Source organism: Bos mutus, chromosome 3 (genome assembly GCF_027580195.1).
Source record: "Bos mutus isolate GX-2022 chromosome 3, NWIPB_WYAK_1.1, whole genome shotgun sequence".
Taxonomy (NCBI): Eukaryota; Metazoa; Chordata; class Mammalia; order Artiodactyla; family Bovidae; genus Bos; species Bos mutus.
In genome coordinates this window covers 99,516,010-99,541,911 of record NC_091619.1, presented here as the reverse complement: position 1 = coordinate 99,541,911, position 25,902 = coordinate 99,516,010, and the positions used below count along the sequence as shown (strand labels likewise).

The window sequence follows — 25,902 nt, the reverse complement described above, 5'->3', positions numbered from 1 at the left end:
ACAACAGAGCTGTCTGGCCCCAAACTCACCTTCCTACCTGTTGATCACAGCATTGTAGAGACCTAATGAAGTAGAGATGCATTACATTTATCACTTGCCCTAGATCCACTCAAATCCATCACTATGTCACAGCAAGAAGTTAGATTGATCTGACAGGATTTGCTCTTCTTCACAAACCCATGTAAGTTACTACTCAGTACCCTATGCTCTTCTAGCTGTTTGTTGATTGATTATCTGACAATCAGGTCAAGTATCTTCTCTGGAATCACAGTAAACTAACGGGTCTATCATTTCCAAGATCATTCGTATTCGCCTTTTAAAGATAAGCAAGACAGCAAATGCTTCTTCCTGAGTTCTCTACAGCAACAACTAATGCTTTGCTAATAATGAACCAGGACAGCCAATTCCTTAAGTGCCCCTGGAATCACATCATCAGGGTTCATTGACTCTGGAGATAATCTTTAATCAGGCTCAGATCCTGGTGAACAACAGGAAGCCCAACCTCAAACTGGGTCCAGAAGGTTTCTTCCTTCTTGGGAAGGAAGTTGGTGATACAAGTGATTTAAGTCTGCACTGCATTACATTTTCAGCACTGCAATAAATTAATAAAAAGAACAAAAAATTAAAAGAACAATGTCCTTGAAAGAGAAATGAAAGGTAATACTGACAAACCAAACTGAGACATGAATCAAGCTTCATCTTCAATAACATTGGCAGAACCCTCTGAAGGACAAGAGAACAAAGCTACATCATTATCTCACCATATAATCTAACTGAAAAGTTCGGAAACAAACATACACAGGCAGGTGTCAGGAAGCAGAAAGCAGGAAATGTCATCAAGAAGGTACCCAGCAACCGTGAGGCTTCAGAAGAGGGCTGAATCCTGTGCAATAGGGATGTGTTAGATTTTTAGACTCAGGTCCTGCTTGGGCTTACTCAGTGACTGAAATCATCAGCAAGGGAGATAATATGGCATATTGGGGTATGGCTCCCTGATTCTCAACTCCAGAGAATCTATGTAACCAAGACTTCCACCCACCACCCAAGCACACCCATCACAGAATCTCCAGTAGGTTGGGGAGGTGGAGAGGATGACTCTACAGCGTGGGTAGGAGCAAGAGGCTGAGAAAATAAGTGGCTCAGGCAGCTCCCAGGCCGTCCTCCCTTTCACACAAAGTTCCTTTCCCTAGGACGCTCTCTTCATACAGCTCCTGTCTTCTCAAGCCTCAGCACACCTGCTTTCAGTCCTTTCCCAAAGTAGACCACTAGCTTAAGGGAGAATAGGAAAGAGAGGAGTAGGGGAAGGTAAAAGCGTTGTGGTACCTGCTTTCTGGAAAATAATCTCCCATCTAAAGATAGAAGCCTTTCCTGGGAAAAAACCAACCATGAGAAATGAACCCAGTTCACCTGTGCAGGGCTCCTACCATCCTCTTGTCTTCCTCTAACTACTAAAAGCTACTCCCAGACCAACATGTCTACACAGCCCCAAATTACATACCTGATAATCCAGTCCTACAGGGAAGAGTTACAGTTCTAGAGTCAGGCACACCCAGGACCCCCACACTATGATGAGCTGCCATATCAACCCCCAGGCACACCCCCAAAGCAAATACCAAGCACTCCAGTATCACAGGTGCACCAGTCTCTTGCTGCTAATCCAAGCTTCCTAGCAGCACTGCCTTAAAAAGTAAAAGATCCCTGAACACAGCTGGTAATTAAGAAAAAAAAAGCAAGAAATGTTCCTTCCCAACAGTGCAACAATGGTTGAGTTGTCAAATGCTGTGTAACAAATCATCCCAAAACTTAGTGGCTTAAAACATCAATAATCATTTATTCTCTCACAGTTTTATGAGCCAGGAATTCAGGAGTGGCTCGGCTGGTCAGTCAGACTCAGGGTCTCTCCTGAGGTTAAAGTCAGATGTCCACGGGGTTGTAGCTATCTGAAGGCTTGACTGGGGCTGGCAGATTCACTTCGAGACAGGGCCAGGAAACATCACTAGCGAGTTGGTACTGGCTTTTAGCTATCAGTCTCAGTTCCTGTACACATGCACCTCTCCCCAGGGCTGCCTGAGTGTCCTCAAAGCATGGTGGCTGGCTTCTTCCAGAGCAACTGATCCGAAAGAGCAAGGTGGGCTGCGATGTTTTTCATGACTGAGCCTAAGAAGTCACACAGTGTCTTCCGTGCTGCCCCACTGACTCTACAGGGCCAGCTCTGATTCAGTGTGGAAGGGGAACTACCACAAGTGGGAATATCGGGAGGCAAGGATCACTGGGAGCCATCTTGGAGGCTGACTAACACAGTATTCCTTACAACAACATGCAGCAGCAGCAGGAGAAGGAAGGAGGGGAGGGAAAGGAGAGAGGAAGGATGGGACAGAAGGAAATATTTGATTCTCAAAGGCTGAGACCAGAGAGAAACAGTGTGCCCAGTTGCCTCCAGAGGCCTCTCAGGTCTGCCTCGCCCTAGGATGCCTGAGGCAAGTCTTGCTTCTTAGGCAGGAACTCCAGATGTGTAGCTAAAAGCTAAGAAGACAAGAGAAAGTGCCTCTGCGTCCCAGAAAGCCAGTCTCTCCTCCCTCCCTCCTTGCCCACCCCACCTTTGCTGAAGCAATGATGCAACAGTTACCTGAGGATGAATCTGTGGCTTGTCACACGTGGCCTCAAAGTCCAGCACTAAAAAGTAGTGATACCTCTGGGGAGGGAAGGACATCATTGCCGCCATGGATGCGCCAAAGCTGTGGGCCGCCAGCTTTCTGGTGGATATGGAGCAGAACTCCGGAACACCACAAGGAGAGAACAAGTGAGAGCCCAGCACTTTTCTTGCTCTTGAAAGCAAATATGAAGAAAATCGAGCTGCTCCAGTCTGTAAAGGTGCTAGCATTGAACATCCAGAAGCATCTAAAACTTAGGGGAGGAAAGTTAAAAAAAAAAAAAAAGAAAGGAAAAGAAAGAGAAAAAAAAAAAAAGAACAGAGTCTGGGTTACTCCCTCCCACCGTGGCCCTGTTCCATCTAGTCTTCAGGAATATTCAGACAACATGAACCACTCCCCAGAGTTTCTGTGCCCCTTTTCTAAATCCCAGTATTCATGACTGAAGCTCAAGACCCTAAACACTGGCCCCCACAGCATTATGACAGCTCTGAGTCTCCCAGACCATCTCAAAACAAGATGCAGCTCTGGCCTTGATCTTTAACTGGAGCTCTGAAGTTCAAAAGAGAGGAGAGACAAAAATGCTGTGGTCACGTCTCAGGTGGCAACAGTTAACACTAAAGCTAAGTTTCCCAAAGTAACCCGGGGTGACCCCATTGCACCAGTCCTGGGCGCTAAGTAGACTCAGACAAACAGCAGAAAATGCCCAGGATTCTGTCCTCAGCTACAGTCCAAGCCACTTGCCCCTGGCATTCCTTTCTGTATCTTGCCGTCTCCATATGCCTGCCTCCCTTCTTCCAATTGGAAAGCAGGCGGAGTCATCACAGGGAGCTTGCTCACCATAGTCTGGTGACTCCCCAGCCCCCAGACAGTAAGTGGCACCTGGGGGAATGAATGACGCCTGCAGAGCACAGCTGGCAACAGCCTCAGCCCTTTCCCACCCCTGCCTTTAGACTCTCTACTAGAGGCCTTGAATGACTGCAGGACTTTTTTAAATAGGGAAGAAAAAGAGAAAACCCAGATGTGGCAGTAATGGGAGCATTGCTAAAAATCTAGTAAAGTTTGCTGAGTGAACATGTGCAAAAAAAAAAAAAAAATCCAAATCACTTTTCAAGTTTGCCCTTTAAATTTGCAGAATGTCTGCTCCTTAGAGGGCTAACAAAATATAAAAATCAAAGCCTAAGTTTTACTCACAAATAACTCAAGCTTCCTTAAAAAAAAAAAAAAGAGGAATAAAGCAGAAATTTTGTGTTTTTCCCATTTCATACCCAATACTCAAATTCCCTCAACTTTAATCCTCAAAGTAAAACAAGAAATCCTGCTGCTCAATATGGAAACAGCCACAGTTTAAGCTTTCTGAAGCCCCATTCTGACAGATCCAAAAGCTTGTCTCTGAAAGACTGCAGTGGGCACTCGCTCCCTGCTGTAGCTCGGAGGCGGTCAGCAGCCAGAAGTCCAGCGCACCCTCAAGGCAACGATGTTACTACTACCTGAGTGAACACGGACAATGCCAAGTATTACTTCTCATCCCGGCTCTCCTGTGACACACAAACGGACCTACAATAACTTGCCTGTGTATTTATATGCTGGTGTGGGTCCACAATTTGCCTATTCCCATAGTGAGAGCCCATGTAGAACTAGGACTGGAAAGTATTTTAAGTTCTTCACGATCCCAGCACAAGCACAGTGCTTGTTTTCACCGTGGCTTCACAGCCTCTCCAAAAACACAGCCTGATCCCGCAGCCCAGATCCGGAGCCTGGCTTAGACAAAGGCTGGCTTGAGTTTCATTACGGAATCCCTTGGAAGGCAAACAGGCCAACACTCCTTTGAAAGCTGGAATCCAAAATAACTCTCCACGTCACCCACTCCTGAACAGTACTAGAACCCTTGCTGACATGGGAGACACCAGTCTGCTCAGATTATACATTCTAGTTTGGATTCAAAGTCCCTCAGTGCCTTAGAACTCTTCTCTAGGTCCTCAAAGTCAGGCCATGTATAAGTACTTTTGAAAGTTTTAATGTTTTCCAGTGTATATATACTACGTAAAGTGTTTATGGCCAATCAGACCCAACTTGCCCAATACTGCAGGCAATTAAGCATCATGATTAAGGAGCACTTCTGGGTTTGAATCCTGGTTTCACCACTTATTTGCTTGCCCATGGCACCTTGGGCAAGTTCTGTTCAATTCCTCACCTGTAAAATGACAATAGCAGCTCCTACTCCTTAAATGAGAGTGAAATGAGAGCAGGGTTTGGCACAAAGGGCTCAGTAAGTATTAGCTTACCATTATTACTATCATTCTGTTGGGTTATGCACACCTGGCCAACCCAGGACCCCCATACTTGGAGCCTATAAACCCAATGCATAAGGCAATCTCAGAGTAGCATCAACGTCTTCTGCATCCCCTGACTGCTCTAGACCTCCCATACCATATGCTATACATGCCCTATCCCCTGCCATGGACAACACATTGAGAGCCAGAGGTCCTCACAATGGCCAGCGCTTCCTTTCTCAACTGATTTCACCCACATCACAAAGCTTCTCTCTTGTAAAAAGTCTTTGAAGGAAATTCAAAAAAGAGGGAATCTATGTATACATATAGCTGATTCACTTTTCTGCTATTTAGCAGAAACTAACACAACAGTGTAAAACAACTATACCCCAATAAAAAAATAATTTTGAAAAATTTAAAAAAATTTTAGACCAGGCCTCCACATGTGTGCAGTCACTGGGTTCCATACTTCCCTTACTTCTAAAAATCGAGTTCAACTCAAGTCAAGAAAAAGAAGGCAGCTCTTCTCTTCCTACAAAATTCAGTCTATAGCTTTAGAGCCATTAATTGTGGAAGAGGGAAGTAGAAGTCTCCATCAGCTGCAGTGGGAGGAACAGAAGAGAATGTGCGTTGGGGGGTGGGGGTAGGTATCAGCATTCATAAAGAGGCAGGAAGGTGTGATGCAGCGCACCACAGCCCTAGTCGGGTACGAAGGGCATCCACTGGGAGAGAGGGGAGAGAAGCCTGATGTGGGAGCCACAGGCAGGTAAAAGAAACACCCAAGAGGGGAAAGGGCAGTGGCAACAAAGGGAGATTAGTTACATACAGAGGGACTGATCCAAAAGGGGATTGCATTAAGGGTAATGGGACCAGGCTTCTCACTGTTCATATGCAAAGGGAAAAACATCCGTATATCAAAGTGGAACTGGAAATATCTTCAACTGGAATTGGAGTTGAACTCAAGGTTTCTGACATATATGCTATAAAAATAAAGCTAGGTGTAAATGTGAGGATGAGTATATATCTACACACAAATATATAGATACATGTATACATAAAATCCCATGGACGGAGAGGCCTGGTGGGCTGCAGTCCACGGGGTCGCTAGGAGTCGGACACGACTGAGCGACTTCACTTTCACTTTTCACTTTCATGCATTGGAGAAGGAAATGGCAACCCACTCCAGTGTCTTGCCTGGAGAATCCCAGGGACAGGGGGAGCCTGGTGGGCTGCCATCTATGGGGTCGCACAGAGTCGGACACAACTGAAGCGACTTAGCAGCAGCAGCATACATATTTTCTAGCTCTGTTTACTGAAGGGCCAGGGAGAAACAACACTCTTTGGAGAAAATGGCCAATTCCAGGGCTACAGCAGAGAAAGCACAAGATGAGCTTAGAACATCTTGTTGTGCCAGAAAGCAGGGAGACACTCAAAGGATGCAGAAGCCAGCTTGAAGGGGCTCCCACTGGCAAGTAAATAATATTAATGGATTATTATGCACTGAATAAAAAAAGGAAACCATGAGGCCTTAAGATAAAAATAAATAAATGAATAATTTTAAAAGTTAAACTTTGGCAAGGGAATTCACATAGTTCCAAAGTATCTACCCACAGAATGCTTATTAACAGGGAGTAAGTTTACAGTGCAGAAGCCTAGCAGACATCTCCCCAATCCAGTGAGCAAAATGAACATCAATAAGGGGATTAATCAAAATCATGCATCACATGATAGGATGCAATGAGAAAATCAAAGCATCATTTCTGTGATATTTCTATCAAAGACGCATGAAATGAAGTGCAAGTCGCTCAATCATGTCTATGACGTGATTCATAGGGCTGCTTGACTCTTTGCGACCCCATAGACTGTACAGTCCATGGAATTCTCCAGGCCAGAATCCTGGAGTGGGTAGCCTTTCCCTTCTCCAAGGGATCTTCCCAACCCGGGGAGCGAATCCAGGTCACCCGCATTGCAGGCGGATTCTTTACCAGCTGAGCCACAAGGGAAGCCCAAGAATACTGGAGTGGGTAGCCTAATCTTTCTCCAGTGGATCTTCCCCACCCAGGAATCGAACCAGGGTCTCCTGCATTAGATGCATAACCTGAATCTAATCATGAGAAAATACCAGACAAACCCTAAGTGGGAGACAGTCTACAAAATAACCAGCCTGTAATCTTCGAAAGTATCAAAGTCATGAATATCAAGGAAATTTTACTGGGAAAAGTCTACAAGAGATTAAACAGACCTGGTAACTAAATGCAATGCATGATTTTGAACTGGATCATTTTGCTACAAAGATCATTATTGGGACAACTGGCAAAACTTGAATGGGGTTTGAGGATTAAATGGAGGCAACATATCAATGTTAATTTTGATGGCTGTGCTATGGTTTGGTAGGAGAGTGTCCTTGCACGTAGGAAATACATGCAAAGTATTTAGGGTGATGGAGTGTTAGGTAGGCAACTCAACAGTTCAGGAAAAAAAAATTCTTTGTACTGTACTTCTAACTTTATATAAATCTGGCCTATTTCAAACTTAAAAAAAAAAATTTAAGCCACATGCAAAGTTATTAAAAAAAAAAAAAAAAAAAGTGCAACAGGGAACGGTACATGAAGGAGCCATAATCCCGTACTGCCTACAGAAGGTAGGCTGCCCGGAGGCTGGCAAAAGCCAGCCCTCAATGCACAGTCTCCATCCTAAGTGCCCCCGCCCAGTGCCCCCTCACTGGGCACTCCTGCCACTGCTGGCATCTGCTCCGGAAACACCCCTGCACTCCCTGCAGAGGCACCCCACCTGCCTGTCTACCTGCTGACATCTTAGGGATTTCCCCTTTCTGTTGATGTCTTTATACTTCAGTCACAAGTCTGCAGAATATAAGTCGATAACCTATATCATCAACCGGGACTATGAGAATCTAGTTGACAGGCGGAACTCAAAAGGAACCGTTTATGTTCTCTGTATATCTATTTGCACACCAGCTTTCACCTGAGACCAAGATTTACACACATTTACTCTGACACCCATTTCCTTCTCCTAGCAAATTAAAGGTAGTAAGTAGCCTATGGCAAAGAGGAAAATGAATGATTCTCTCTCCTCAAAATAAAGGGACCAGCCTCCCGGTGGGGCAGGGGAGGGGAAAACAGCCCCATTCGGAGGCGCAGGCCCGCGCCACAGCCCCTGGAGGACCGTCTCTGGGTAGAGTATTTACACAACAGACACAATGGCTCCTCTGCAGCCATTACTGTCGGTCAGGTAAATAACGCATGTGCCAAAACACACATTTAATGAGGGAAATAATATGCCTTTATAAAAAGCCTCGATCCGTATTTACCTGAGAGACCAGAGAAGCACCAAATCACCAGATTAGTGGAACCACAGAGGAGTCATTCTGGTGTCTTGGGTAAATAGACATTTTATAGCCTTCCATTACTGGAGGGGGAAGGAAGGGCGAAAGGAGGGGGCCATCCTTTAATATCCACATGCAGGCCAGGGGAGCCTGGGGGAGAGAAAAGAAGAGAAGCCCATCATGAAATATGGGGTCCACTCCCACCCCACCTCCCCATCCACTTGGGATATCTCTGGGGAGGGTATGGGTTTGTACCATCCCTGAACTCAACCCATTCCATAAAAAGCCAGACTGGGGAGTTCCCTGGTGGTCCAGTGGTTAGCACTTAGGGCTTTCACTGCTGTGGGCCTGGGTTCAATCCCTGGTCAGGGAATTAAGATTCTACAAGCCACACGTTGGTGGGTGGGGTGGGGGAGCCAGACTGGGAGGCAGAGGTGCATTCCAGAGAAACCCCAGGGCACTGAGGCAGGTTCTGGGCCCAGGTGACTGGAAGCACGCGGGACAGCTGCAGCATGCCCAGCACCGAGTTTCAGGGCAAGTCCCTGCCCCAATCTGACCTGCAGCAGCACAAGTACTCAGGCACCTGAGCCACAGAGGCATCCTCAAGAACACAGTAACACCTGTCTGCAACTCATCAGTCACAGGCCCTGCCTCAAGTAGCTAAAAATAACCTGGGAAAAATATAAATAAACCGCATGCCTTCGAGAGTCATAATGTTCAGTCTAATGAGTGCATTCTTACTGCTGGAGCACTTTCTGTGAAAATCACAGACTGTCAAAGGTGCAAGAAAACCTAAGAGGAGACACAGTCCAGTCAGTCAGGGAAAATGAGCCCCAGAAAGAGAAAAGAACAGTCCAAGGTTCACAGAGCAAGTAAGGGTAAGAAGAGAAGCTGGGACTCCCAACTCCCAGCTCAGAGCCTCCGGCCACTGCCCCAACACAAGCAGCAGGCCCCAGCACTTGTCCCCTCAGCTCTTCTGCAGTCTCACAGTGGAGGCCAGAAGCCTGAGGGCTCAGCCTAGTCTGCTGAAGGTGCAACAAAGCTTGACAGACCTACAAAAGCCTGGAACCTCTACATGACTTCCTGATGGCCCCAAAGCAGAACGGAAGCAGGAACTCTAAAGCTGGGTCCTCATCTCAAACAAAACACCCTCCTTCTCTGTACAACCCACCACCCTCCTGGCCTGGAGCTTTAGCTACTTCAGCTCCACGACAAGGCTAGGGAGAATCTGTCCAACATCGGAAGCAGCTGCTAAACCCAAACTATCAGCAGAGCTAAAGTCGCTAAAGACCTTCAGGAACACAAAACTCTGACGGCAACATCACGAGCCATAGGAGGCTCCCTCTCCCCTTCAGTTAGCCCATCTCAGCCACTCAAGACAGCATAGAAAAAAGAAGTGCCTGTTTGTGATTTGCCTGCTGTTTGCTAACCCTCAGCCACATCCAGTGACTTGGGCCAACTCCTCGAAGGGGCCAAAGCTGAGAAACCTCTCTTTGCAAAGACCTGCATGTCAGCTGTGCCCCGTGGCACAGAAAAGGGGGCAAAGGCTCATTTCCTAACACACCATAAACAGAATAGAAATGGAGAAAGGGCAGGGTATGGTATGGTATCCTCATCCCTTTAAGCTCCTCCCACACTCGTAGAACAGTATCTGACCCCAGATGGGAGGTTCCCAGAACTGGCTACTTCCCTGCTTCCAAGATGGAGAACTGGAATAGAAACAAGTAGTTGTTAAAAATGCTGGTATGAGACAAACACTGGTTCAAATCCCAACTCCACCACATGTTCTTTGTAATAATAGCTACAACAATAATGCCTATCTCATAAAGATTAAATTAGATCATATAATATGTACAAAGTGCTTTACACAATAGTACGATCTCAGTTAAAGGGAATTATTGTTAATACAGGAGAAAGAGAAAAGGAAACTACTATTTTCTGAAAATCTACTATAAGCCAGGCACTACAGTGGTTAATCTGCATATTTCATCTCATTTAAGCCCCCCAACCATCAAGCAAAATAGGTAACAGCATTCCCATTTCACACACGAGAACACTAAGGCTGAGATGCACTCAGCTCTTCAGGGCTCTGTTCTCCTCTCCTACATTTGAGGGCCCACAGTCTCCACTTGGCTGATTCTCCCATCAGCCATGGGGCTAACAATGCCTATCAACTGTAGTTTTTCTTCTGAGCTAAGATATGATTTTAACTAAAAGGAACTCAACCATAAGCAATAATTAAGTCTGTCCAAATCACCCAAATTTGTTTCTAAGAAGAAAACCAAATTGCAGCCCTGGGTACAGAAGCGGAAACAGGAAGCACTGTCTTGGATTAGAACAACTGCAGCACAACGAGCTCAAAGCCTCTCCTCAACCCAGTTCCACAGGAGCAAATCTGCCCATCTCACAGAGCAAAGAAACTGGCAGGAAGCAGGGTGACAACCAGCTCGTGCTCAGGCCCCTTAATGTGACGTTTCCTTTTACAAATCTGTGCCTTGGCAATTGCTGCTCCCTCTGTTTTGAAATGTACTTCCATTTTCATCAGGCAAATTACTGCTCCTTCTTCAAAACCCAGCTCAAATCTCCCCCTTTTAGTAACTTTTGCTGACACCTCATCAGAAAGTTGATTGCTTAAATGATCCAGCAGCACAGTTTATTCCTACTTCCTAACTTTCATCTCACTATACTGTAAGATTTTAGTTACCTGATTCTCCTCTTACCAGTCATTTTCAGGGAGATGAGAACTTTCAGGGAGTTTCATCAGGTGAGAATAACAGAAGATAGGTGTAGGGGTATATGTTACATATGTGTGTGTAAAAAGTACTTAAGTTGGACCATTGAAACCATTTTAAAATTCCAAGTAGCATTAAAGTAAAGCATAGTTTTTCTCCATCTAAGAAGTATATGAGTTCTAAAAAGTGTGAGGAACACTGAACTAGACCTAGATCCTTAAGGGCAAGGACCATGTTTTATTCATTTCTGTACTCTCAGCACAGGGCCAGGCACAAAGTAAGTGGGAGGCAACATTTGAACGACTTACGATGTTATCTGCTCTGGAACTGGAACATGTCAGAACAGAGCAGGGCCTAAGAACCAGGAAAAGCTTCTTTTCTTTCTCTCTTCTTCCTGCCCCTCCACCCCCCACCAATTCTGTCCTCCCCAGTTAGAGAGAGTGAGCCAGCACTGCCTTGGTGCGGGAATACTATTAAAAGGATTAATTTAGGGACCGGTGTTTGGACTGTCACATCCAATCACTACCCACAGATCTACAGCTTACCAAGTCAAGCTCATGCAAAGAGGAATCAATGGCAAGGACACAGAGGGTCTGAACAGGCATACTAATGGCCTCCTGAGGTGCCAGCGGCCAGCTCTGACACTCCCATAAATTATCTGCCTTTTGATTTTACCTGTAGCTGTGGGGCACGAGGCACAATTTTGAACATATCAAAGCAATCTCTCGTCACCCAAGGCTCCCCCAAGAATGTCCCCAAAGGGGGCTGGTCTAAAAACAATGGCCCAAAGGGAATCTGCTTCCCAGCAGGCCTGTTCCTAGCAGTCATCAATTAAAACCCAACAGGACCAAGCGAATAAACGGACACAGATCAAGACGAGCAGATGTGGACAAGGCATGCAGCAGACCACGGTTCTGCATCAACTGTACACCTCTTACTCAAAGGAAGAGAAATCACAGCAATAAACTCACACAATTTCATCGGGAGGCAACCGCTCCAGCTGATAGCACACTCAACCATCCTGGGCCTCAGTTTCCTCACTTGTGTAGCAAGGACAATAATGCTGACCACCTGACCCACTTCCCAGAGGGGTGGTGAAAAGTAATTAAAAAAAAAAAAACATTCAAGAAGCACTTTACAAAGACGAAGGGCCACAAGGGTGGCAACACTAATAATGGCCCTGACAGACTGGGAGAAATGACTGGTCACACTTTGATGAATTTCTCTCAGGTAGCTGCTCACCCAGTTCACTTCACTGATGGTGTTGGGGCTAACGGGCCACCCCAAAGAAAAGTTCTGGAATTCTGCATGGGACTCCTATTGTCTGAAAATTTTTCATTGTGAAAAGCAGCGTCTTGCCTTAATTATAATTTACTCCTGTCTGCTGGCTGCCTCCACCAGGGGCTGCATTTTCATTACATGGCCACGATGACAATTGTGAGGACCCCAAATGTACTAAGCCAAAGGCCAAGTCACCCGATTGCTAGCTGCTTTTTTAAAAAACTGTGTAAAATACTATTAATAACAAAAGTTAAGGACACCGTGCTAGGAGTTTTACATCTCATCAAATCCTTAACCAACCTTCCATTTTACAGACATGAAAGCTAAACTCAAAGAAGTCAGTCACTTGCCCAAAGTCACATAAGCACTGCTATCAGAAACCTACAGGCTTCCCCCCAGCAATGCACACCAGAGCTTGTAGGAGGAGGAAGACAATTCATCAGACACTCAACAAATACTTTATTTGGTCCCTGTACCTGACACATACCGTCATACTCAACTAGGAGACATTCTCAAAAAAACCAGAGAAAGGTCACCGGTTTCCTACAAGCAAACAAAGGAGAGACTGAGTAGGACATGTAAAGAATAAGGCAATATCCTGGGAAGCTTAGGAACATGGATCCCCCTCTGTGTATACAGTTCAGGAAGTTCAAAGTAATTGACATTAAGCTATGAGACCAAAGACTAAAATCTCTCCCAAGCTACATTTCCCACTTTTTTCAATAGAAAAGTTTCCCAAAACTTCTCACGCATTCCACACCGACCTGTCCTTCCCACCCATCTTTTCTAGTCTGTGAAATAGCTGGTATTGCCAACAATTTCTCAGGTAGATATCCTTTAAGCTCAAGTAGATAATCCGAAAATTAGTAAAGAGGACAGCATACACATCGATGCAAAGATTCAGGTGTACTCAATCTTTAGTTCTCAAAACATTGCCTCAGTAGCAAAAATATAAAATGTCACCCATATGTAACTGCCACAGCCTCCTTACTGGTCTCTCTGCCTATCCCAATCTATTCTTAACATTGAACATTGAAATCAAAGCAAACTTTCCAAAACACAAATGTAGTATTAGGCTGCTGCTTAAAACTTTTCAATGGCTTCTCACTACTTTTATGATGGTCTGATCTAGTGGTTGGTTCACAGGCCAAATCCAGCTGCCACCTGTTTTTAGAAAGTTTTACTGGAACACAGCCATGCTCATTCATTTTCATACTATGGCTGCTTTTGTGCTATAGCAACAGAGTAAACCACTGTGACATGGACCCATAAAGGCTAACTATTTACTACCTGGTCCTATACAGAAAGTTTGCTGACCTAATCTTTCTTTCCTACCCACTACTTAATCCTAAGAGTTGATAAGGTCCTGGCTTCTGCTTACCTCTCCTTCATTTCTTACCATATTCTCCTATTCCCTGCCCACTGAGTTCTGTGTGTTTCGATCACACTGAACTTCAGCTTCTCAAACTCAAGAAAGCTCTGACCTTTACGCTTAATTCTTCACATCTTCATTCTAGCTGAGTAGGTTACTTCCTCTGTAAAGCCTTCCCTGAATCCACCAGTCTGGGTTGAAGCTCCTCTAAGTCCTCTCAGAGCACATATACCTACCCTGTTACAGCCCTCTGAGGTCTCGTAACTGCTTCTTTACTATCTGTCTCTCCCATGTAGGCTCTTTAGGGACAGAGATACCAGTTGTCTTGTTCACAAGCCCAACACCAAGCAAAATGCCTGGACCTCAGTTATTCAACAAACAGCCTCTGAATCCTGGATATCAATCAACAGAGTATAACTTTTTAGCCAGCCCCAAAAATCCTCATAAAATGGAAATAGGCTGGAACTAACCATCTACCCAGAGGTGATCCACAACCCAAATTAAACCAACATCTCAAAGGCCTTGGTAAAATGCATTTATAAAAAAACAAATAAAGATGATCCTTCCTAATGTCTTAAGATGTGTATTTCTTAGGACAAAGAATTATTCCAGCTCTATTCAACATTCCTGAACTTCAAGTAGGTGTTTGTGCAATGTCCACAAAGAAATCACGGCAGAACTTGAAAGCCTGGATACCCCACCTCCAACTCTCACCAGTTCATAAACTTTGCATAAGTTTCAGTCATCTTTCAGCATATGGTATTTTGTCAGAAAAAACTACAGAAAAGTAAAAGTGTGCACCAGTCCCCACTCCCTTCCCCCCAAGCCCAAATACTCATCAGGAAGACATCAAGCCGAAACGTGACCATGCAATAAGATTTCTCACCTCTCCTTACTTCGAAGATGCCAAGACTGGCCGCTGGGGATGCTGAAGGTTCAGTGAGAGCTGGAAAGCCCCAATGCTGTGGATAAACACACATCTCTGCAACAAGTCTATTTCAATATAAATGATCATATCCCCAGGGGGCTGCTGTTTGAAACAACTTGAGACCACACTATACTTCAAACTCCTAAACTCAAACTACTTTGGGATAACAGTTATCTATGTAGAAGCACAGTACCAGTACAGAGTTTTCAGAAGCTACAGTTGACCTCTGAACAACAGAGGTTTGAACTGTGTGGGCCTACTTCCTATGTTAGGGTGTTTTTCAATAAATATACTGGACACTTTTTTGAAGATGCCTGACAATATTTAAAAACTTGCAGATAAGCCAAGCAGCCTAGACATGCCAAAAATTTTAACAAAAAAATAAGATGTCATGAATGTGTTAAATGCAAATACATATACATATAACAAACAAAATATGTGTTAATCAACTGCTTATGTTATCAGTAAGGCTTCCAGTCAAAGCTATCAGTAGTTAAATTTGGAGAAGTCAAAAGTTATAAGCAGATTTTTCAACTGTGTGGGGAGTTGGTCTCCTTAACTCTTGCATTTTTCAATGGTCAACATATATATTTTTGGAATGATGAATTTCATTTTCTCCAGTGGCATATTTTTCTTCCAAAGAAGGTTTATCTCCTAGAGACACTAAATATTTAAAATATCTGAGCCTGGACTGAGAAAAATGGCCATGAAGCGGTGGCTCTCTGGATAATCCAGAATCCTAGTCTAGTCAAGGAGGGGACACTGGTAACAGCTGACAATATTCATAACTCAGAAACTGAAGCAGGGACTGGAGCAAGCACTGACTGCCGCAAAACCACAGCCTGTATCGCAAATGGGCCACAAAGAGCAGGTAACACTTGCAGAATACATGCAGGTCTGCCTCAAGTTCTAAGTCAAGGTAACCAAATCCCAAGTCAAATCATCAATGGATACCTATCATATTTATCACTTAATCCAGATCTTCCATACTTTCTCTTCATAGCACATAAATCTTACACCTTTTACTAATCACATCTTCCAAAAGACTAGAAATTGGAGAGGTGCCCTTGTAAGCCAGCAAGCAACACACTTGCACAAACAAACACCTAGGTTTGGAACCAATCTACTCCTGTCTACCACTCTACACATTTAACACTTTATTCTACTTAGATCCCCTAGGAAAATGCCACTCGCCAACTTACCCCACCACAAAGAAAACACTTTTCAAAATGAAAGGGAATAAAAGCACTTTTATTTGGAAATTTCAAGTTGCAAGGAGAGCTCTCAGCCAAGCTCTGTGACCTAGCTAGCCGATTATTTACAGGATCTTTGGGCAGGAATAGTTAATGAGCTTTTAATTTGGAGTGCTTAAGTTGCCAAAGTGCTCTGAGCTCCAGTGAAGCACCACAGAATCCATAAAGGAAACCTTATCAATCACTTCCCGGCAGCTACCTTCCCCCAACCCCCACCTCTCTAAGGAGAGGCAGCCAAGTGGGTTTCTAACCAAGATCACAGACACACACATTAGTGGAGTCACACTCCAAGTCCCTGTTTATAAATTGGCTTTTAAATGGTAGGGAATTCAGGTATAATATACTTAAGCTCCAGGCATGAACCCACCAAAACAAGGCATGCTGTGTATGATAAAGTCCAAATAAAGCAGAATTTGATGAAGCCAATTTCTGGTAGAAACTCTACAATCAAAAATCATTCAGCCAATCACAACCTACTATAGTTCAAACAGTGTACAGTCTTTAGCCAATGGGATTCCTGGTTTTTTGCCCTTCAGCTGGAAGGCTGATAAAATGTCTGACAAGAACTAATACCAGAAACCTATAGCAGAGGCAATGATGGGTAGTACCAGTTTGCAAAATCCAGCCCTAAGGACAGAATTCAAGCGAGGAGCCATGTTCAGCATTTTTCAAGTCAACAAGACGCAGTTATATTTTGCAAGACTTTGCAGTCAAGCCCCAATCCAAGTTCATGACTTTTTAAGAAAACACCTGTTGCTGGAGCATTTGCAGGAAAAGCAAACAGGAAGCTAGCCAAGTTAGGCCCTTTATTCACTCTTTCCACCATAACTACTACCACGGATACAGATTTACAAAGACGTAAACTGCTAACCTAGCGTGTCTGCGCGTATGTGTGTCGGAGAGGGGGTAAAGGGGATGTTCTATCTACCATCTCCTTGTTAGTTTTCTATCCTATTTGATCAAACCTCTTTTTCTCCTAAGGAACCCCAGGTAAGAAGTCAGCATGCTTAATCACCTCACCCAGCCTGTCCTGCAAAGCCCTGTCCCTCTCCCTCTCTGCCTGAACGTTTTTCAGTAGACCATATGCATCCAGGGTGAGCACATGGGCCAGCACCCCAGGCTGCCCAAACTGCGCGCCGCGACCCTCACCCCGCATGCATTACCAGGGCCCAATCTGGGGGGCCTCGCCGCATCACCCACCCCGGGATGTTGCCCCCAACTCGGGCCCATCCAAGTCCAAGGGATTGTAAGCGGAGGAGCAGGGGGCCAGGAGACCAGCCCTCCTTCCCAGGGCCGCCCCCGCCCCCCGTCAGCAGCGGGAGAGGCTGTCGCCATGGCAACGCCCCCTCCTCGGGGCCAGCGCGGCAGGCTCCCTCCAGGTGCAGGCCCCGACGTCTCCCTCGGCCTGAGCAGAAGCTCAGGACAGTTTACGGCGGCGGGCGCGGCCCGCGCCGACTGCGGCGCCGGCCAGGCAGAGGCAGGGCCAGCTCCGCCCGCTCCCCACCGCCCGTTCCCGGCCGCCTCAACAGCGGCAGCCAGCACCACGAGTCCACAACACACCGACTCACCTCCGCGCACTCTGACCCCGGCCGACGCGGCGGACGGGCGGGCGCGGTGGCCAACCGCTGAGCCCGCCGCCGGCTCCTCAGACCAATGGGCTGCAGGAGGGCGGGGCTTCTTCTCCCCGAAGGCTAGCTCTCCCGCCGACATGCGCGCTAAGGTGTGCCAAGATGGTGACTCCCTTAGGCAGGCCTTGTGGGACTTGTAGTTTTGATATTGCACGTATTTAGAAGAAAGTGAAGGGGCCTCATTTCAGAGCTGTGAAAGAAATTTTTTTAAAAAACGGAACTTTTTGAGGCCTAGAACGACCCAGGTAACCCACTTCCATTTTCCCACCATCCAATATGCTCATGAGGTGAGTATAGGTTTATAAGGTGACATGTTGTACTTAGATATCACCTCATGAGTCGTTCATTCAACAAGTCATTATTATCATTACCTCTCTGATGTGAGCATGGGGAAGACCTGAGAGGAGGGGGATTTAAGGCGGAGAAGAAAATGGTTAGATTTCTGAAGGGCCTTCCCAAGGAAGAGGGACCTGAGTTGGTCAGATCAGCTCTGCAGGGAACTTAAGAGTTAAAGGGATTCTGGCCTCAGCTACAGAGAATTTCCACAGTCAATTACTTCAGTCAACTGCAAGAAACTCTGGCCAAAGCCAGAGATGTATTTCTTCATCTTGGTTATGCCTCTCTGGGAATTCAAGAGTACCAGGTTCTGAGCTGTGGAATCCCAGCCTTGGCCAAGCCACTGATGGCTTTGACAGCCTCCCACTCAACCAGGAACCGTCTTCTGAGCCCAATTTCAGTCACCAAGCCCTCTGTCTGCCATCTGAATATATTCACTTAAGAAAATGATGTCATTTCTGGGCCTTACAACCTCCATGAGATCTGACCTTAACATAATATGGTTTCCACCTGAGCTGGGAAAACCTGGTAATCCCCATATCAGGGAATGCCTACCTTAATCCCACATGGTGGATTAGGCGATTCTGCTCTGCACCTACAGAATTTATGGCATGGTTTTATAATTGTCTGTTTTTTTCTTGTCTCTCCCCCAGGGCTGTAAACTCATTTAACATAGGCATTATTTGCGTATTGTTTATGCTGTGAAGTAATACCCAGCACAGTTCCAGACATAAAGCAGGCATACACTAAATGTTTGTGAATAAATCAGGAAATAAGTATCAGCAGAGACCTGTGTCTCCTAACCCAAGGTCAGTAAAGTGGAAGTACATCTACCTATCCCCTGATTTTTGGAGCTGGAACTGGGTCTTCCTCCTCCCATTAAAGGCTTCTCTGGTGGCTCAGCTGGTAAAGAATCCACCTGCAACACAGGAGACCTGGGTTCAATCCCTGGGTTGGGAAGATCCCATAGAGAAGGAAAAGGCTACCCACTCCCAGTATACCCAGTATTCTGGCCTGGAGAATTCCGTGGATGCTATAGCTCATGGGGTTGCAAAGAGTAGGACACGACGGAGCAACTTTCACTTTCCTCTCATTAATGTTATCTAGATGTTAATCCCAGTTGATTAGACCAGTCAACATGTTTTATTATACAGTGCCTCTGATAAGTGTCAGGCACTGTTTCTTTTGCTGAGTATTCATTGGTGAGTAAGTCACACAAAATCTGTATCCTCAAGGAGCTTTTATATTAGGGAAGAAGAGGGAGAGGAAGAGCAGACAATAAACAAATAGTTAAATAGATAAATAAAATTAGACCAGTAAGAGGCCCTAGTATGGCCTCTCTTGCCTCTGGCTTTGTTATATCCTAAGTCTAGTCTGAGAATAGGTCATAGCCAGCCTTCTTGGCTGTAAGAATGAAGTAAACATACTGTATGAGGATTGGAGATTTTCCTTAGTGCCCAGCCCCAGGATTCTCCATGGAGACTTCCATGATCCCCTTGACTGCCCCAAAATGTGTTCTTTCCACCTTGGTGCTCTAGAGCGCATCTGGACAACTTCCAGGGCCTCGCCAAATTGTAAGCTTTTTTTGGACATGGACCAGGCAAAATGCACCCAAATAATAGGATAGTTTAAGTAAACTTGGTGCCTTATACTGTTGCCTAAGCTAACATTTGGCTCCCTCAAGCCTTTGGCTGAGTTGTGTGTGTGTGTGTGTGTGTGTGTGTGTGTGCATGTGCACATGCACACACCCTCAGTAATGTCCAACTCATTACAACCCAACCCCATGGACTGTAGCCTGTCAAGCTCTTCTGCCTATGGAATTTTCCAGGCAAAAATACTGGAGTGAGTTGCCATTTCCTGCTCCAGGGGATCTTCCCAACCCAGAGCTCAAACCCATGTCTCTTGTGTCTCCAGCATTGGCAGATGGATTCTTTACCACTACTCCACCTTGGCTGTGTTGTAGTTCCCTAGAAAACAGAGCCTGAAGCAAGGCTTATGTTGTAAGATTTCACTGGGAAGTAGAAATCCAGGACTGCAAGAGTCAGGGGAGAATGGAATTGAGACAAGCAAGGGGGGAAAGAAAATATAAATATGACCAAAGGTTGAAAGAAAGCACAGCTAGTCAGTCGTTTTGTCCTACAGACCATGTAAAACCATCACTTCTCAGACAGGAAAGGAAGGTTGTGTTACTCAAGCAGCCACAGTTCAGTTGAGTCACTCAGTCGTGTCTGCCTCATTGCGACCCCATGGACTGCAGCACGCCAGACTTCCCTGTCCATCACCATCTCCCCGAGCCAACTCAAACTCATATCCATCACGTCGGTGATGCCATCCAACCACCTCATCCTCTGTCGTCCCCTTCTCCTCCTGCACTCAATCTTTCCCAGCATCAGGGTCTTTTCCAGTGAGTCAGCTCTTCTTATCAGGTGGCCAAAGTACTGGAGTTTCAGCTTCAACATCAGTCCTTCCAATGAACACCCAGGACTGATCTCCTTTAGGACTGACTGGTTGGATCTCCTTGCAGTTCAAGGGACTCCCAAGAGTCTTCTCCAGCACCACAGTTCAAAAGCATCAATTCTTCAGCGTTCAGCTTTCTTTATAGTCCAGTTCTCACATCCATACATGAGTACTGGAAAAACCACAGCTTTCACTAGATGGACGTTTGTTGGCAAAGTAACGTCTCTGCTTTTGAATATGCTGTCTAGGTTGGTCATAACTTTTCCAAGGAGCAAGCGTCTTTTAATTTTATGGCTGCAGTCATCATCTGCAGTGATTTTGGAGCCCCCCAAGACTTTATTTTTGGGGGCTCCAAAATCACTGCAGATGGTGATTGCAGCCATGAAATTAAAAGATGCTTACTCCTTAGAAGGAAAGTTATGACCAACCTAGATAGCATATTCAAAAGCAGAGACATTACTTTGCCAACAAAGGTCCATCTAGTCAAGGCCATGGTTTTTCCAGTAGTCATGTATGGATATGAGAGTTGGACTGTGAAGAAAGCTGAGTGCCAAAGAATGGATGCTTTTGAAGTGTAGTGTTAGAGAAGACTGTTGAGAGTCCCTTGGACTGCAAGGAGATCCAACCAGTCCATTCTAAAGGAGATCAGTCCTCGGTGTTCTTTGGAAGGAATGATGCTAAAGCTGAAACTCCAGTACTTTGGCCACCTCATGCGAAGAGTTGACTCATTGCAAAAGACTCTGATGCTGGGAGGGATTGGGGACAGGAGGAGAAGGGGACGACAGAGAATGAGATGGCTGGATGGCATCACCAAATCGATGGACGTGAGTTTGAGTGAACTCCGGGAGTTGGTGATGGACAGGGAGGCCTGACGTGCTGCAGTTCAAGGGGTTGCAAAGAGTCGGACACAACTGAGTGACTGAATTGAATTGAAAATAAAGTCTGTCACTGTTTCCACTGTTTCCCCGTCTATTTCCCATGAAGTGATGGGACTGGATGCCGTGATCTTAGTTTTCTGAATGTTGAGCTTTAAGCCAATTTTTTCACTCCTCTCTTTCACTTTCATCAAGATGCTCTTTAGTTCTTCTTTTCTTTCTGCCGTTAGGGTGGTGTCATCTGCATATCTGAGGTTATTGATATTTCTCCCGGCAATCTTGATTCCAGCTTGTGCTTCTTCCAGCCCAGCGTTTCTCATGATGTACTCTGCATAGAAGTTAAACAAGCAGGGTGACAATATACATCCTTGACGTACTGCTTTCCCCATTTGGAACCAGTCTGTTGTTCCATGTCCAGTTCTAACTGTTGCTTCCTGACCTGCATACAGATTTCTCAAGAGGCAGTCAGGTGGTCTGGTATTCTCATCTCTTTAATTTCATGGCTAAAGTCACCATCTGCAGTGATTTTGAAGCCCAAGGAAATAAAGTCTGTCACTGTTTCCATTGTTTCCCCATCTATTTGCCATGAAGTTGATGGCACTGGATGCTATGGTCTTAGTTTTCTGAATGTTGAGTTTTAGGCCAACTTTTTCACTCCCCTCTTTCACTTTCACTTTTAGTTCTTTGCTTTCTGCCATAAGCATGGTGTCATCTGCATATCTGAGATTATTGATATTTCTCCCAGCAATCTTGATTCCAGCTTGTGCTTCATCCATCCTGGCATTTCGCATGATGTACTCTGCATGTAAGTTAAATAAGCAGGATGACAATATACAGCGTTGATGCACTCCTTTCGTGATTTGCAACCAGTCTGTTGTTCCCTGTCTGGTTCTAACTGTTGCTTCTTGACCTGCATACAGATTTCTCAGGAGGCAGGTCAAGTGGCCTGGTATTACCATCTCTTTAAGAATTTTCCACATTTGTTGTGATCCACACAGTCAAAGGGGTGCCACAGCCACAGAGGGCACCAGATCCCACACCCCAGAGCACAGTGGTTCTTCTGAGACTACAAATCTTGAGGAGCCTCTGGCTTGATCACAATAGGCCATTGCAGTCTCACCACGAAGAAGGCAATGGCAACCCACTCCAGTACTCTTGCCTGGGAAATCCCATGGACGGAGGAGCCTGGTAGGCTACAGTCCATGGGGTTGTGAAGAGTCAGACAAGACTGAGTGACTTCACTTTCACTTTTCACTTTCATGCACTGGAGAAGGAAATGGCAACCCACTCCAGTGTTCTTGCCTGGAGAATCCCAGGGACGGGAGCCTGGTGGGCTGCCGTCTATGGGGTCACGCAGAGTCAGACACGACTGAAGCAACTTAGCAGCAGCAGCAGTCTCAGCACAGTGGGCACATTGGAAGCTCTATCACAACCTAATCCTCCTCCTGAAGGAAGCTAAGGCAATCAAATGTATTAGTAAATGATGTGATAGTAGTGGCAGCTGGGCTGTCCAAAAAACAAGTGGCCAAGGCCCAGGGTGGGATGTGAAAGATGGGGCAAGTGAATTGTTGGAGACAGATGAACTGAGTCCAATACAGGCACAGATACACCATGGGTAGACCAGCTGGCTACTGGATTAAGTGAGCTAAAGTGAACACTGAGAGCAAGAACCAAAAAGGGTCACGTGGGTTTTTCTGCAGGCCTGTCAAGCCACCAGGAAAGACAGCAAGATGACAGTCAAAGTTGGGATCTTTATCAGTTAAAGGGCTCAAGGACCCAAGGACTGTGCATGGCAGCCCTCAAACATGGCACGGCTAAGGGAACCCAGACTGAGTCTGAAACCATCTTATTTGATAACTAGAAAAACCACTCTGCCATTCTCAGTCCCTGTAAGCTGTGTGAGATAGCATAGTGCAGTTATAAGGAGTGAGAGATTGGATAGAGCCTGCTCAGGTTTGCAACCTGGCTCTGTCTGTGAGCTCAGGCAAGTCACGTATTCTCTGAGGCTCAGTTCCTTCATCTCTCTAGTGTAGATAATAGTAGTCTCTACTTGTTACTAGAATTAAACATGCTTAGAACAGTATCCTACATAGAGTTGAGTATGTGTCAGCTATTACTATTATTCTTACCCCTCCCCCACCCCTCTGGCAACTCCTCTTCCCACTGTGATCACCACCATACCACCTCCTTGCCCGTCACCTGTCCCCCTCACCCCCAGTTTTCTCCACTCCAAGAGCAGTCAGGGCTAGACCTGCCATGCCTTCTTCGCCCTGCTTTCCCCAGGGCTGTTCCCCAGGAGCCTGAGCCATTCATCTCCCTGGTGACCTGAATCTGAACTAAGAGATGGATGTGGGGTGGCTGAGGCCAGGGTGGTAATGTGCTCCCTTATCTCTCTGCCCCTCACCGGGGCCTAGTTAATTTTCCCTTTGATTTTAATATAGATTTATTGAAAGTTTCAGTTATCAAAACAAACTGCAGCAGCAAATTGGTGTTCTTTGCAGGCCTACAAGTGCCTATAAAGCTGCCATGCTCGGGAACGAATGGCACTCTCCGGGAGGTCAGTCATGGCAACAGGAAGTCCCTAGGGACACACACACTGCAGTTTAATATTTTTCTTATTAGCCTTTTTCTTCTTGGCTATCTAAGCCTCCCCTTTAAATTGGAAATCAAATGGAGCCACCTGCCTAGGGAGGCTGTCTTCCCCAAGCTGCTCCACTGTTCCTTCTCTAGTCCTAGCCTTCCCACCCCTAATCCTCTGACCTCTCCCTGCCTTGCCCGTTGTTCCACAGAGAACTGTGATGCACATGCCCCTGAGATAGGGCCCACCGTGCTGTCCCAACTGTGGAAGGTTGGCTTAGGCTGTCCAACTACTAGTCAGAGGCAAAGAACCCCTAAAATAGATTTAGGCCTCTTCCAGATCTATGCTCAGAAGGAAGGAAAAAGCAAAAATTTTAAAGCAAAAGAGTTGTTTTCCAAAAGGCAGACCACCCTGTCAGGACCTACTGAGCTCTACAGAAATGAAAAGGAAATGATGAGTCTAGAAATTTGGCAGGTTTTCCTTCCAGCCCAAGAATCGTCTGATTTCATTCTCACATCCTCACTGCCATTCCCAATATGGCCCCTCCTCTAGGTCCCAAGCTGATTTTTGAAACCCTTCATTTTCTGGCTTGCCCCATTGGTTCCTAGGAGAACCACTCACTGCCACCTCTACACTCTGGAATCATCCTGTCCCAGGGGAGGGGCTTCATGACCTGGTAACCTCTCCTCTCCTCATCACCATCTCCTCTTCTGGGCCTAACATGTTGCTGGTCACTTGTACCTGCCACATCCCAATTCCTCATGTCTTCCTTTTGCTCTTAAGTGTTTCCTGCCAGCAGAAAGAGCTACTGTTCTTCAGAGCTCAGACTATGACTAAGGGTCCTGACAGCTGTTGCTGTACAGAGTGGTGCTAAGGTTGGGATCCAGACAGTCCAAGAATTGAACCTTGTCTCTGATACTTACTCTGTGACTTGGGGGACCTCTCTGTGGTTTCAGTGTATCTTGTGCTCGCCTCTATTCTTGTCTAAGGACCACTCTGTAATAAAATGATTTGTCTCTGTATCTCTTGCCTACAATATGCTGAGATCCTCAAGGATGAAGACTGTGATTGAATCGTCTTTATATTCCACGTGTGTCTATTTGATATATAAGTAAAGGTTGTTTACTATAAAATGGAGGGAATACCTACATAAACATAAGGCAACGAAAGCACCTTCAACAGTGCCCAACCAACACGAGGCAGGTTGCTCAGTGAGTGGAATTTCTTTCATCAGTTTTCCCTTGAAGTTGGTCATCAGCCACCAGCACTCCCATTTTTTGCTTGTCCGCATCTCATCTTCAAGTTCAGCTCTCTCTTGTTGCCTGCTGGAACCCTCCCATCACTGTTAAGATGCCAGCATTCACCCTGACCCCTTCAAAGTGGTGCCAGTTTCTTCTCTCCTCTAGACCAGGCTCCCTCTATTTTTCCCAAAAGTACTCACAAACTGCTGTCCCCTGGTGGCTCTATTCCCTGGCCTGCCTTGTGACAATGCATATGCTCCCTACCATCTACACCAGCTTGTGGTAGTATCAGTAAGTTTACATTGTCACCAGTCTTGCTTATTCTAGGCCCTCACCCACTTCTGTGGAAACACCAAGCCACAGCAATGTTCTTTTAAAAAAAAGCTCTAGTTGTGCCATTGGAGCCATCCAAGCTACTGTGCTGCACTGGCCCCTGTCACTAAGAGCACCGTGGATGCACCTGGAATGCTTCTGCTTGATGCATTCAATTCTCATGGTACCTTGACAGTGTGAGAGCATGGCACTCTCTCATGAAGTAAGAAGTTGACTCCCTCCATATTTCATGCAGCTAGGGGGACATAACACCCCATAGCACTGTAGTTTGAGCTCGTAAGTGTTTCAGAGACAGTTCTTCCCACTTATTTAACCAGACCTTTTTCTTCCCATTTTGCACACCTACTACCACCAGAGGAAGGAAAACAGGGTGAGTTTCATAAAAGCCATCATATTGAACCAGAGCCACCATCCTTCTTCAGCCCTTAGTCCTACTGTGGAAGCACTCACTTGCCAGAATCCCCCTCCTGTATCAGTTTTCTCTTTGGAGTTCTGCTGGCTTTTCCAGCAATAGAGTGTCTATTGGGTTATCTGTTTATACAGGTATATACCTGATCCCGTAGAAGGCAATGGCACCCCACTCCAGTACTCTTGCCTGGAAAATCCCATGGACGGAGGAGCCTG

The 25,902-nt window shown here is 45.8% G+C and overlaps 1 protein-coding gene across 5 annotated transcripts in view; it reads right to left on the bottom strand.

Moving 5' to 3' along the window:
* The window catches only part of ERI3 (ERI1 exoribonuclease family member 3), a 131,096-nt gene extending 113,675 nt beyond the window's left edge, over nt 1-17,421 (bottom strand). For 3 of the 5 annotated variants that reach the window (XM_070368186.1, XM_005894176.3, XM_070368187.1), the window contains exons 1-3: nt 17,031-17,389; nt 14,536-14,611; nt 2,627-2,904 (exon numbers count right to left, since the gene is read on the bottom strand). In XM_070368186.1, the coding sequence (XP_070224287.1) occupies nt 2,627-2,904; nt 14,536-14,611; nt 17,031-17,165 (489 nt within the window). In that variant the 5' untranslated portion in view covers nt 17,166-17,389. The other 2 variants (XM_070368188.1, XM_070368190.1) reach the window with 2 other exon arrangements.
* Between the last annotated feature and the right edge of the window lie 8,481 nt (nt 17,422-25,902).